The sequence below is a fragment of the Phyllostomus discolor genome, chromosome 10 (genome assembly GCF_004126475.2).
Source record: "Phyllostomus discolor isolate MPI-MPIP mPhyDis1 chromosome 10, mPhyDis1.pri.v3, whole genome shotgun sequence".
Lineage (NCBI taxonomy): Eukaryota > Metazoa > Chordata > Mammalia > Chiroptera > Phyllostomidae > Phyllostomus > Phyllostomus discolor.
Window position 1 is genome coordinate 58,414,213 of NC_040912.2, and position 14,655 is coordinate 58,428,867.

At 36.7% G+C, this 14,655-nt stretch overlaps 1 protein-coding gene across 1 annotated transcript in view; it reads left to right on the forward strand.

Annotated features, from left to right (window-relative positions):
• Positions 1-14,655, forward strand: part of HECW1 (HECT, C2 and WW domain containing E3 ubiquitin protein ligase 1) — a 583,340-nt gene that overhangs the window by 555,155 nt on the left and 13,530 nt on the right. Inside the window, 4 exon segments of the mRNA XM_028525426.2 lie at positions 5,103-5,165; positions 5,167-5,250; positions 6,339-6,432; positions 6,435-6,452. Coding sequence (XP_028381227.1) covers positions 5,103-5,165; positions 5,167-5,250; positions 6,339-6,432; positions 6,435-6,452 — 259 coding nt within the window.

Genomic DNA, 14,655 nt, shown 5'->3' on the forward strand with positions numbered 1-14,655 from the left:
CAGGGTACATGCCTGGGTTGCAGGCCATGACCCCCAGTAACTGCACATTGATGTTTCTCTCTTTCTGTCTATCTCCCTCCCTTCCCTCTCTAAAAATAAATAAATGAAATCTTAAAAAAAAAAGACAGATCCAAAGGCAAACCCCAACAACTGAGATAAAATCCACTTTCCTATCCTAGAGAATTTACATTTTATTGTTACTTTTTATTTTTATTATTTTTTTCATTTTTTATTTCTCTTCCTTCCACTTAGTTTTCTTCATTTTGTTTGTTTGATTTCATTGTTTGACTGGTTTTCTTTGTTCTCCCTTTCACATTAAATGTTAACTTCCTTCCTTAACTTTACTTGTATTCCAAAAACACACTACCCTTGCTCTTTTACTCTTTATTCTTTTAATTCAAATCATATATTACTTTTAACATTATTGTTGTTCCCATTCCCACACAGCACCTTTTCCTGGTCTTGGTCCATTTTACTATCTTCCTGAGCTTTATTTATGCTGGATTTAACTTCATTCTCTTGCATGCTACACCAAGTTTCTATCCATTACTCTTACTACATACATATCACTATCTAACCTCACTTAAGTGCTCTTTCTGCAGTCATCTCACATTCCTTTTTCTCTCTAACAAGAGTCTTATCTTTTTTCTCCTCTTATAAAAAGTGGTTACCTGGGTGAAATATCAAGATTACTGCTGTACTTCTCCAAAGGATCTCCTATCTGTTCTCTATTTATTGGTACTTTAACTACCACAGAATACTCTCCTGCTATCATATTCTACTCTGCCTTTGCCCTGCCCCAGATCACAGACAAAATAAGGTAGGAATTGTGAATACCAGTAAACACATTGGAGGAGATTACCCACCAACAAAGGAGCCACCAATGGGTAAAACACAAGTACAACAAGAGAGGCACCTCAAACAGAAAAAAAAAAAAAGGAAAACCCTAGAACATCCAGACAAGGAAATCAGAGACCACACCACTGAGTCCCAGAGACCTCCTACCATAGAAGTTCACTGTATGAACAGAGCTACAAAGCAGAGTATTGAATATAACAGAAAAAAAGTTACTCAAGAGGGGAGAAAAATAAAGCATCTACAATCAAAAGGAATGGAAGACACCCCACTAAAAGATTTTCATGAAATGGAGACAGCAAACTATCAGATATAGAATTCAGAAGGATGGTTATAATGATGCTCAAAGAACTCACAAACAACTACAAGGAACTGAATGAGAACTAGAGAAGTATGAAAAAGGAAAAATAAAATATAAGCAAGAACCAGGAAGAAATGAAGAATGCAATTTCTGAAATGAGAAACACACTACAAGGAATTACAAGCAGTCTGGATGAAGCAGAGGACCAAATTAGTGAGCTGGAAGACAACATAGAAACAAATACCCAAGTAGAGCAGGAGCATGGAAAAGACTCAAAAAACATGAATATAGATAAAGGAGCTGCAAGACAAGCACAAGGGATAGAAATCCTGTTTGAAAAAAATAATGACAGAAAACTTTCTGAACCAGGAGAAGGAAAAACCACACAAGTTCAGGATGCACAGAGGGTCCCAATCAAGATGAACCCAAAGAGGCCTATTCCAACATATCATAAAAAAATGCCAAGTTTTAAAGACAAAGAAGGATTCTTAAAAGCATCAAGAGAAAGGCAAGAAGTACCATACAAGAGAGCTACAATTAGGCTAGCAGCTGATTTCCCAATGGAAACACTAAAACCCAGAAGGGAATGGCAAGAAATATTCCAAGTAATGAAAAGTAAAGGCCTACAACCAAGGCTATTCTACCAAGCAAGGCTCTCAATTAAAATGGAAGGCAAAATAAGGAGTTTCCCATAAAAAAACAAGGCTGAAAATGCACCTCCACTATACCAGAACTGAAAGGTATGCTAAAGGGACTACTATAAAAAAAGGAAAAGAGTGAGAGAGAGAGGAACACAGATACAAAGGGGATAAAATGAATCAGTACCTAGAGTAATGACTTTAAATATTAATGGATTAAATGCTCCAATAAAAAGACATTAGGAAGCTGATTGGATAAGAAAACATGACCCACACATATGTTGCCTATAAGAGACCAACCTCAGGGAAAAAAAAAAAAAACTACACAGACTGAAAGTGAATTGTTGGGGGAAAATATTACAAACAAGTGGACAGGGGAAAAAAGTTGGGAAGTTGGGGTAGCAATACTTATATCAGACAAAATAGACTTCAAAAAAAAGCCATAAAAAGAGACACTGAAGGACACTTCATAATATTCAAGTGAAGAATCCATCAAGAAGACATAAACATTGTAAACACATGTGCACCCAACTTAGGAGGACCCAAACATATAAGGAAAAATGGAGGACTTCAAGAAAGATATAGACAACAACACATATACTCTAAGGGATTTTAATGTCCTACTTTCGAAAATGTATAGATCTTCCAAACAAAATATCAACAAGAGTATTGCAACTTTGAACAATGTCTTAGATCAAATGGACTTAACTAATTATATATATATAATATATAATATATATATAATATATAATATGCTTTCATCCCAAAGAAGCAAAGTACACATTATTTTCAAATGCACATGGATCATTTTCAAAGATAGGCCACATTATAGGACAGAAAACAACTTTCAACAAATTCAGAATTGAAATTGGATCAAGCATTTTCTCTGAACACAAGGGCCTGAAACTAGACACCAAACTAAAGGAAAAAAAAAACTCAAAAACACGCAAATTCAAGGAGATTGAATAGCATGCTATAAAAGAATAAGTGGGCTGATAATGAGATTAAGGAAGAAATAAAAAGCTTTCTGGAAACAAATTAAAATGAACATACAACAGTCCAAAATTTATGGCACACGGCAAACGCAGTCCTGAGAGGGAAGTTCATAGCCATGCAAGCCTACTTAAAAAACATAGAAATATTTCAAATAAACAACGTAACCCTATAGCTACAAGAGCTGGATTAACAACAACAAAACCCAGAGCAAGTAAAAGGAAGGAAATAACCAAGATCAAAACAGAATTAAACAACATAGAGACTAAAAGAACAATTGAGAGGATCAATAAATCCAAGACTTGATTCATTGAAAATATTAGCAAAATCCATGTGCTTTTAACCACAATCGCCCAGGAAATATGAGAAACCAAGTAAACAAAATCAGAAATAAAAGAGGAGAGATTGTAATCTGATACCAAACAAATACCAAGAATTGTATGAAATTACTGTGAACAACTATATACCAAGAAATTTGAAAACCTAGGTGGCATGGATAAATTTATAGAAAATATAATCTCCCAAACATGAATGAAAAAGAAACAGATAGCCTGAACAAACTGATAACAGCTGGTGAAATAGAAAGAGTAATTTAAAAACTTGCAGCACACAAAAGCCCTGAACAAGATGGTTTCACAGGAGAATTTTACAAAACATTTAAAAAACAGCTAGCGCCTATCCTTTTCAGATTATTCCAAAAAATCCAAGACTCTTTATGAAACCAGCATCATCCTAATCCCAAAACCAGATAGAGACACAAGAAAGAAAAAAACTACAGGCCAATATTGCTGATGAATATAGAAGCTAAAATCCTCAAAAAAATATTGACAAATCAGTTACAGCAATATATTAAAAGATTATAAAACACAATCAAGTGGGATTCATCCTAGTAATGCAAAGAAGGTACAATATTCTCAAATCAATAAACATAATACATCACATAAACAAAAGGAAAGACAAAAATTACATGATCATATGAATAGATGCAGAAAAAGCATTTGAAAATGTACAGCACCCATTTATGATAAAACCTCTCAGCAGCGTATGAATGTAGGAGCATACCTCAACAAAATAAAGGCCCTATATGGGAAACCTACAGCTAACATAATACTCAATGGGTAAAAACTAAAAACTTTTCCACTAAGATCAGGAACAAGACAAGGATGTCCTATTTTACCACCTCTATTCAACATAGTATTGGAAGTCCTAGCCATAGCAATCAGACAAAACAAAGAAATAAAAGACATCCAAATTAGAAAGGAGGAAATAAAACTATGACTGTTTGCAGATGACATCATAGTGAGCATCGAAAACCCTATAAACCACACCACAAAACTACTCAATCTAATAAGGAAATTTGGCAAAACAGTGGGATACAAAGTAAATATTCAGAAACCAAGAGCATTTTTGTACACCAACAATTAAATATCAGAAAATGAAATCAGGAAAAGAATTCCAGTTATTATAATAACAAGAAAAATAAAGTACCTAGAAATAAACTTTACCAAGGAGTTGAAAGACCTGTACTCAGAAAACTACACAATGCTGAAGAAAGAAGTTAAGGAAGACACAAACAAATGGGAGCATATACCATGTTCATGGATTAGAAGAATTAACATCAAATTGTCCTCATTATCCAAAGCAATTTATAGATTCAATGGAATCCCTATTAAAATACCAATGACCTATTGCACAGATACAGAACAAACATTTCAGATATTTATATGGTACCATTTTGGATCTCCTTACTGTAGCTTTTCTTGACAACTCAAACTTGTTCTAATAAACATACATCACAATACTAAGTGACAGTATCATTCATTCTCTGTTTCCTTTCTGAAAGTCAAGCTGCCATTCTTGTCACTATTTTACCTGGCTCTAAAAACCATCTTCCCATCCTGTGCTATTTTGCTTCCAGTGATTCTATGTCCAGGGAAACTGGTGGCTGTTAAGATTTTCTGTAAGTTAGATTTGGGGAGTCAGGTATGTGTCTATTGTGTAGGGACATTAAGCTTCATTTAGGGACCAGAAGGGGCATTTTACTTTTATTTCCATTATGATTCTTGAGTTAAGGAAACTTTTCCTTTTTATAAAACAAACAAACAAAAATGCAGTTTTTCTAAGGTACTTAATATCTTCCTGGAACAACCAGGGTCTTTTTAGTAACTTCCAGGAAAAAAAAATGAACTGAGGAGGTAATAACACTGAACTCATGTGAAGAGGATGTTTTTGCATTTAGTTTATCCACCTAAAATAGTTATGTCTCATTGTGAGCTGAGTTAACAAGCATCACAAACTTTCTGTTTTTCTATAAGGTAACAGAAAGGGAATTAAAATCTGGAGGAGCCAATTACCAGGTGACAGAGAAGAACAAGAAGGGAGTACATTGAGAGGCTGGTGAAGTGGCGAGTGGAACGTGGTGTGGTTCAGCAGACAGAGGCCCTGGTGCGTGGCTTCTATGAGGTAAGTCCCAGTCCCAAATTAACAAGTCTTTCATCACTGGACCACGCTTGTGATGAAAGGAAGAGGAAGAACCAAGGCAAATGGTTCAGCTCTACTCTACAGAGTGTAAAGAGGACCTACTTGAGGGAGATGAATAAGGAAGGGGTCAGAGTTTTCTGAGAAACTCAATCCTTGTGGTAACTGAAAATATTCTCACGAAATTGGTGTTGATGTGGCCCTGGTGTGCCAACTATAAATATACATCTCCTGTTAGGATATATGCATGGTGCATTTTTTTTTCATTCAGTAAAATAAAAATAAAGGAAGTCAAGTCATTGAAGTGTACTGTCCACTTTTGCTAGATTTCATTTTGTTATAGTGCCACCTTGTGCCACATGTTGAGGTTTAAATCAAGAGAACTATGACAGCTGCTAGCCTTCTTGTGCACCAGAAATTGTCATCCTTTAGCTTTTCCATTTTATAAACAAAAGGCTGTAAATGTCTTTTCAAGGCTTGGGTCTTCTTTCCTTACCATTGTAGATAACAGTATGAGTCACTTGCTGACCCATGATTGGTTTGATTAAACAGGGTACCTTCTACAGGTGTTCAGTTGTGTCTGGTGCATATGGCAATGAGATGGAAAGCCAGAGCTCAGAACACTAACAAAGCATGTCCTACCAAATTTTAAAGAAAGGACAAAGGAAGTAAGGGGGAAAATGAAGAAAAGTACAATGGTTGCAATGCCCAATCCTAAGTCATAGTTGATAGTTTGAAAAAGGATACTTTTTAAGTGAAATGGTAGTACTAATAGTATTCAGTCAATTCAAAGTGATTAGTTAGACTTTTGTCTTTAAAATGAAATTTACTTGAAAGTTTATTGTGACTATAAAGTCCAGTCAAGTTTTTTCATAACATCATTCTGGTGGGGGTATTAGAGTAGTGAAATTGTGGGACCTTTTTTCAGTTCCACTCATGAAAGTCACAATAATAGCACACTGGGGAGAAAAGTTATAAATAATGCTTTTCCTACCTTAAGCCATAGAAATAATAATATGAACAAACTTTTAATGTGATTAAACATGTATGCTGAAGCCTAATCTGTATTTCAGGTCATAGACTCTAGGCTTGTCTCCGTGTTTGATGCCAGGGAACTAGAGCTGGTGATAGCTTGCACAGCAGAAATTGATCTAAATGACTGGAGGAATACACCGAGTACCGGGGAGGTGAGCTGTCAGGGTGTGTGATGATAAAATTCTCACATATGCAAGTCATCACTTTTTAAAATACTTGAGGTGACATTGACATGAAAACTTCCACCATTTTAAAGTGAGCAATACAATGACATTTGTACAATCAACAATGGTGTGAAGCACCACCTCTAGCTAGTTCTAAAACATTTTTACAACCCTGAAAGGGAATCTATACTCATTAAGCAGGTTGTTTCTCATTCTTCCCTCCCACGACCCTGGTAACCACGCAATAGGCATTTTGCCTCTATGGACTTACCTACTCTGGATATTTAATGTATATAGTCATTATCAATATGTGGTCTTTTGTGTGGCTTCTTTCACTTAGCATACTATTTCAAGGTTTGTCCATTCGTAGTATATTTCAGTACCTCATTTCTTTTATAACTGAATAATGATTCATTTCATACATATATATACACATATATACATATGTATATAGTACATATATATTCCTTACATATTTATAATACAAATATAAAATAATATTTATATATATATTTCATCACTATTTTTTATCCTCACCAAGAGAATATTACATTGCTTTTAGAGAGAGGAACATTGATTATTTGCCTTCTCGTACGTACCCTGACTGGGGTGAACTACAACCTGAGTACATGCCCTGACTGGAAATTGAACCCATGACCTTTTGGTCTATGGAATGATGCTCCAACTAACTGAGCCATGTTTATATTTTATCACTTTTGAAGACTACAATAACTTGGTTCAACTTAATAACATGTATAAGTATTGGGTTGCCAAAACAATCTGTTGTTGTTTGTTTGTTTGTTTTCTTTCTGTAAATGGCTCTAATAGTGCTTAGAGTTGTCTTTAATTCATTTGAAACAATTTTGTTGAAGTATAGTGTGACAGCTGTCACATCAGTGTGCATTTAAAAAACATCAAAATCAGTGAATTTTTTGTGTAGTGATTTTAATATTGAATGCGGAAGAAAATAAGCAACATTTTTGGCATATTATGCTTTATCATAAAATCAGAAGGTAAAAATACAACTGAAACACAAATAAAGACTTGTGCAGTTTATGGAGAAGGTACTGTGACTGACCAAATGTATCTAATTTGCAAAATTCTGTGCTAGAGATTTCTCACTGGACAATGCTCCACAGTTGAGTATACCAGTTGTAATTGATAGAAATCAAATCAAGACATTAACTGAGAGCAATCAATGTTATGTCATGTGGGAAATAGCCAATATACTCAAAATGTCCAAATCAAGCATTGGCAATCATTTGCACTAGCTTAGTTATAGAAATCACTTTGATATTTGGGTATTGTATAAGTTAAATAGATGAAACCTCTTGACCATATTCTTGCATGATTCTCTACTTAAACATAATGAAAATGTTCCAGTTTTAAAACAAATTGAGGTGGGCAATGAAAAGTGGATACTGTACAATAATGTGGAATGGAAGAAGAGATCATGAAACAAGTAAAATAAACTACTACCAACCACATCAAATGCTGGTCTTCACTCAAAGAAGATGATGTTGTGTATATGGTGGGATTAGAAGGGAGTCCTCTATCATGAGCTCCTTCAAAAACAACCAAATATGATTTGGGTGGTTGGGAGATGGTGGTGAGGTAGGTGGAAGCAAAGTCCACTTCCCCCAGTGCACAGGTGAAATACCTAGCCTATCTTCTGAGGAACAGAGCAAACAGCCAATGGTATTCCAGAATATATGAGACCAGCACTCCAATATATATGGAGACCAAAAGTTATTAGAGGACATTGAAAAATCAGACAGTAAGGAGAGTGCTTAAGGACAATAAGGTCCCTGGGACCAGTGTGGGGACCAGGGCAGCTGCAGCCCAGGCCCAGCACCCACTGGGTCTGATGCAAGATTCTTGGGAGAGAGTTAGGCTGCGCTGTGTGAGAGGCCAGTGCTTGTTTGAATGGGGGCTTGAACAGGAGGAATATTTCAAAAAGAAAAAAAAAGAGGCACTCTGTGGCTGTTGGGGAATTCTCCACAGCCTGCATCCTGAGCCCTACCCCAACAGTCCCAAGACAGTGCACATCATATCTGTATCTCAGGGAGGCCTGCACGCACCCACTCCCAAAGAAATGGATGGTGAGCACCTGGTCCAGCCTGGTGGTGGCCCAGTAGCAACCACGCCAAAAGCACTGGGGACATGCACACCCGGTCCAAGGTCTACAGCTGCCTGTCCAAGGCTCACACCTGAGACACCAGGGACAGAGCACCTCCCACCTGTCCCCTGTGCCCAGAGCCCTGCAGAGCCAACTGGCTCTCTAGGAGGAAGGTGGAAAAGCCCTATTGAGGGGAGCTGCAGTCCCTGGAAAGACTTGACTGAGTGCGGAGGCTGAACTACCCTGAAGGGGTGCTGAGAGTCTCAAGCATCCAGTACAGCAAAGAGCAAGAAGGTGGTGTGTGAGTTGCCCCTAATTGGTGCACCTCAAGGACAGAGCAAGTAGTGGACTAAAGGCATAAGCTGGGCACAGAAGGACATTGAGGAACTGGGCTGGAGGCTGGAAAACAGCGAAGAGTGAAGCTCAGGAAGGGAGAAACACAAAACCAATCCCGCCTCAGCCTGATGCAGCCAGGAAGTAGAGCAGCAGAACTGGCCTGACCAGTTTAAAAGCCAGCAGAAGGCTTTTTTTTTTTTTAATTCCTTCTTCCTTTCCAATCTTTCTTTTTCTTTCTCTATTTCTTTCCTTCCTTCTTTCTTTTCTTTCTTTCCTCTTTCTTTCTTTCTTTTTTTTTTTTTCTTTCTTTCTTTCTTTCTTCTCCTTCTTTCCTTCCTTCCTTCTTTCTTCTTCCTTCCTTTCCTTTTTATTCCTTCTTCTTCCTTTTCATTTTTTTATTTTTAATTTTTTTTAAATTCCTTCTTCCTTTCTTTACTTCTATCTTTTTTCATTCCTTCTTCCTTCCTTCTTCCCTTTTTAGTCCTTCTTTCTTCCTTCTTCTTTAAATTCCTTCTTCCTTTCCCTCTCTCTCTCTTTTCCTCTTTTTTCTTTTCACCTTTTTCTTTCCTTCCTTCCTTCCTTCCTTCCTTCCTTCTTCCTTCCTTTCCTTTTTATCCTTCTTCTTCCTTTTTATTTTTTAATTTTAATTTTTTTAAATTCCTTCTTCCTTTCTTTACTTCTATCATTTTTCATTCCTTCTTCCTTCCCTTTTTAGTCCTTCTTTCTTCCTTCTTTTTAAAATTTCTTCTTCCTTTCCCTCTCTCTCTCTCTTTTCCTCTTTTTTCTTTTCACCTTCTTCCTTCCTTCCTTCCTTTCCTTTTTTTTTCCTGTTTCCTTCTGTTCTCACAGGTGAGAAAATAATACCTGGAGTGGAGAAAGGACCAGGGTTAGACTCAAGCAGGGGTCATCCCAGCAACAGAGACAGTGAGACAAATTTCACTTTGCTACTCCAGAGAACTTGCAATGTGGGAACAGTGAACACCAATACACCTGCTGGAAGAGGAAACTCACTGACAAAGAAACCACCAACAGGTAACAACCGAAGAAGCTGAAGGAGGGAGTGGAAGCCACACTAACCTCAATCCAGGACGGATCTGGAAATACAACTAAACGGTGGAGAAATTACCCACAACAAACAACTGAAAAAGAGCAAGAGAGAAGCCTCAAAATCTTGTACACAGAGAAGAATCAGCTTCAATACAACCTGTCCACACCTGCACAACATAATACAAGATGTGGTGGACAGAGTGACCCTCAGTTAACCAGCTGGAGGGAAGGACCCAACAAAGAAAGACCCAACAATAATTAAAACCCAAAGACATACAAAGAGCCAATATAAATGACACTCCATGATGAGTGAGCTTAGATTAAGGAGACTGCACTGTTGAATCTCACCGCTATTCTACCATAGAAGTTCACACCATGAACCCAGGGAGTCAGAACAGATCAAAGAAGCAGAGGCTAAAAAGAAGAGGCTCCAAACAGTGGTAAGACAAAGCAACAATCCCCAAATGAAGGGAAAAGAGGAAGCCTCAGAAAAAATATTAAATGAAATAGAGGCAAGTCAATGATCAGATATTGAGTTCAAAACAATAGTTATCAAGAAGCTTAATGAGCCCACAGAGAATTACCAGAAACTTCATGGAATCTACAATGAACTCACTGTAAACTATATCAACATGGAAAAGGAAATAGAAACTATCAACAACGGCCAAGAGGAAATGAAGAATACAATTTCTGAACTGAAGAACACAGTAGAATGAATCAGCAGCAGGACAGATGAAGCACAAGATCGGATCAGTGAGCTAGAGGACAAGTTAGAAAAAAAAACACTTTTTTTGAAAAGAGCAAAAAAGGGCAAGAGGCTCAGAAATAATGAAGAGGGGTTAAGGGGAATGCAGGACAACATGAAACATACTAATATCCATATAATAGGGATACCAGAAGGAGAAGAAGAAGAAGAGCAACAGATAGAAAACCTATTTGAAAAAGTAATGATGGAAAACTTCCATAAATTGATGAGAGAAAAACTCACACAAATTCAGGAAACACAGAGAACCCTAATCAAGAGGAACCCAAAGAAGTCCAGTTCGATGCATCATTATTGAAGTGGAAAAACTGCAAGACAAAGAGAGAATCATAAAGGCAGCAAGGGAGAAACAGGAAGTAATATATGAGGGAGCCCTGATAAGGTTAGCAGCTGACTTCTCAATGGAAATATTCCAAGCCAGAAGAGAATGGCAAGCAATATTCCAAATAATGAGAACCAGAGGCCTGCAACCAAGGCTACCTTAACCAACAAGGCTCCCAATCAGGATAGAATGCCAAATAAGGAACTTCTCCAACAAAAGGAGTTTAAAGGAGTACACGTCCACCAACCAGCTCTGCAAGAGATGCTAAAGGGACTACTTTAAGGAAAGGAAAGAAAAGAGGGGGGGTGGGGAACAGAACACAAGCATGAAAAAATGTCAATGAATAAGTATCTATCAATAAAAACCTTAAACAAAAATGGATTAAATACTCCAATCAAAAGACATACAATAGCTGAATGGATAAGAAAACATGACCCATACATACAATGCCTACAAGATACCCACCTCAGGACAAAAGATCTACACAGACTGAAAGTGAAGAGCTGGAAATAAATTTTCCAAGCAAATGGACAGGGAAAAAAAGCCAGGGTAGCAATACTCATATCAGACAAAATAAACTTTAAAAAGGGCCACAAAGAGAGACCCATAAGGTCACTTCATAATACTCAAGGAAAGAATCCACCAAGAAGACAAAAACATTGTAAATAAATATTCACCCAACACAGGAGCACACAAATACATTAAAAAAAACTTGGAGGACTTCAAGGAAGATTATGACAGCAACACAATTATAGTAGGGGATTTTAACACCCCACTGTCAAAAATGGACAGATCTTCAAAACAAAATAACAACAAAGATATGTGACATTGAACAACACCCTAGATGAAATGGATGTAGCGAGACATATAGAGAGCTTTCATCCCAAAAAAGCTAAATACACATTCTTTTCAAATGCACATGAAATATTTTCAAAGATAGATGACATGATAAGACACAAAACAAGCCTCAACAAATTCAGGAAAATTGAAATCATATCAAGCATTGTCTCTGACCACAAGGGACTGAAACTAGAAACCAATCCCCACCCACCAAAAAAAAAAAAAAAACCCCAAAAAACAAACACTCAAAATCATGGAGATTGAATACCATGCTATTAAACAATGCATGGGTCAAGAATGAAATTAGGAAAGAAATCAAAAAGTTTCTGGAAACAAATGAAAATGGACTCAAAACAACCCAAAACTTATGGGACACAGCAAAGGCAGTCCTGAGAGACAAGTTCATAGCAATACAGACCTACATAGAAAGATAGAAACATTTCAAACAGACAACCTAATCCTACACCTACAAGAACCTGATGAACAATAACAAAGATAGCTCAGAGCAAGCAGAACGAAGGAAATAACCAAGATCAGAGCAGAATTAAATAACATGGAGAGTAAAAGCAAACAATTCTAAGGATCAATGAATCCAGGAGCTGGTTGTTTCAAAACATAAACAAACTTGACAAGCTTTTAATCAGGCTCATGAAGAAAAAAAGAGAGGACCCAAATAAACACAGTCAGAAATGAAAGCAGAGAGATTACAACTGATACCACAGAAATACAAAGGACTGTAAGAAAATACTACAAAGAACCGTATGCCAATAAATTGCAAAACCTAGGTTAAATGGACAAATTTCTTGAAAAATATAATCTTCCAAAACTCAGTGAAGAAGAAGCAGACAGCCTGAACAGACCAATAACAGCAGACAAATTGAAGCAGTAATCAGAAAAACTCCTGACACACAAAAGGTCCAGACAAGATGGTTTCATAGTAGAATAGAATTCTCCGTACAAAGAATTTAAGGAACAGCTAACACTTATCCTTCACAGACTATTCCACAGTCTCCTATCCGAGAAGATGGGAGACTCCCAAACTCTTTATATGAAACCAGCATCATTCTAATCCCAAAGCCAGAAAAAGACACAACAAAGAAGGAAAACTTCAGGTCAATATTGCTGATGAACATAGGTGCTAAAATGCTCAACAAAATCTTGGCAAACTGCATTCAACAATATATTAAAAAGACCATACACTATGACCAACTGGGATTCATCCCAAGGATGCAAGGATGGTACAATATTCACAAATCAGTAAATGTAATACCTCACATAAACAAAATCAAAGACAAAAATCACATGATCATATCAATAGATGTGGAAAAAGCATTTCATAAGGTACAGCACCCATTTATGACAAAAACACCCAGCAAAGTGGGAATAGAGGGAGCATTCCTCAACACAATAAAAGCCATATATGAGAGACCTACAGCCAACATCATACTCAATGGGCAAAAACTAAAATTTTTTCCACTAAGATCAAGAACAAGACGAGGTTGTCCCCTTTCACTAATGCTACTCAACATAGTCTTGGAAGTTTTAGCCACAGTGATCAGACAAGAAAATTAAATAAAAGGCATTCAAATTGAAAAGGAGGAAACAAAATTGTCATTTCCAGATGACATGATAGCGTACATAAAAAATCCTATAGACTCCATCAAAAAACTGCTTGACCTAATAACTGAATTTGGCAAAACAGTAAGATACAAAGTCAACATCCAGAAATTGAAGGCATGTTTGCATACCAACAGTGAAACATCAGAAGCAGAAATCAAGAAAAAAAATCCCATTTGCTATAGCAAAAAGAAAAATAAAGTACCTAGGAATAAACCTAATCAAGAAGGTAAAAGACCTGTATTCAGAAAACTACACAACACTGAAGAAAGAAATCAAGGAAGACACAAACAAATGGGAACATATATGGTGTCCATGGATTGGAAAAATTAACATCATTAAAATATCCATTCTACCCAAAATAATTTACAGATTCAATGAAATACCTATTAAAACATGAATGGCGTATTTCACAGATATAGAACAAACACTTCAAAAATTTATATGGAACCAAAAATGACCCTGAATAGATGCAGCAGTTTAGACAAAGAAGAGAAAAGTAGGAGGGATCACAATACCTCATATCAAACTGTATTACAAGGCCACTGTAATCAAAACAGCCTGGTACTGGCATAAAAACAGACAGATAGACTAATGGAACAGAACAGAAGACCCAGAAATAAACCCAAGTCTCTACAGTCAATTAATATTTGACAAAGGGGGCAGCAACATAAAATGGAGTAAAAACAGCCTTTTCAACAAATGGTGTTGGGTGAGCTGGACAGCTGCATGCCAAAAAATGAAACTCAAGCACCAACTTACACCATATACAAAAAGAAATTCCAGGTGAATAAAAGATTTAAATATAAGTCATGACACCATAGGAGAATCTCAGATATTTCACACAGCAATATTTTCAGTGATATGTCCCCTAAAGCAAGGGACATAAAGGAAAGAATAAACAAATGGGATCTCATCAAAATAAAAAGCTTCCTCACAGCTAAAGAAAACAGTATTAAATAAAAAGAGAACTAACCATGTGGGAAAACATATTTACCAATGATACCTCAGACAAGGGTTTCATCTCTCAAATATTAAAGAACTCACATGACTCTATTCTATGAAGACAAGCAACCCCATTAAAAAATGGAAAAGGTACTTGAACAGATCCTTCTCCAAGAAGGGCATACAGAGGGTCCAGAGAATC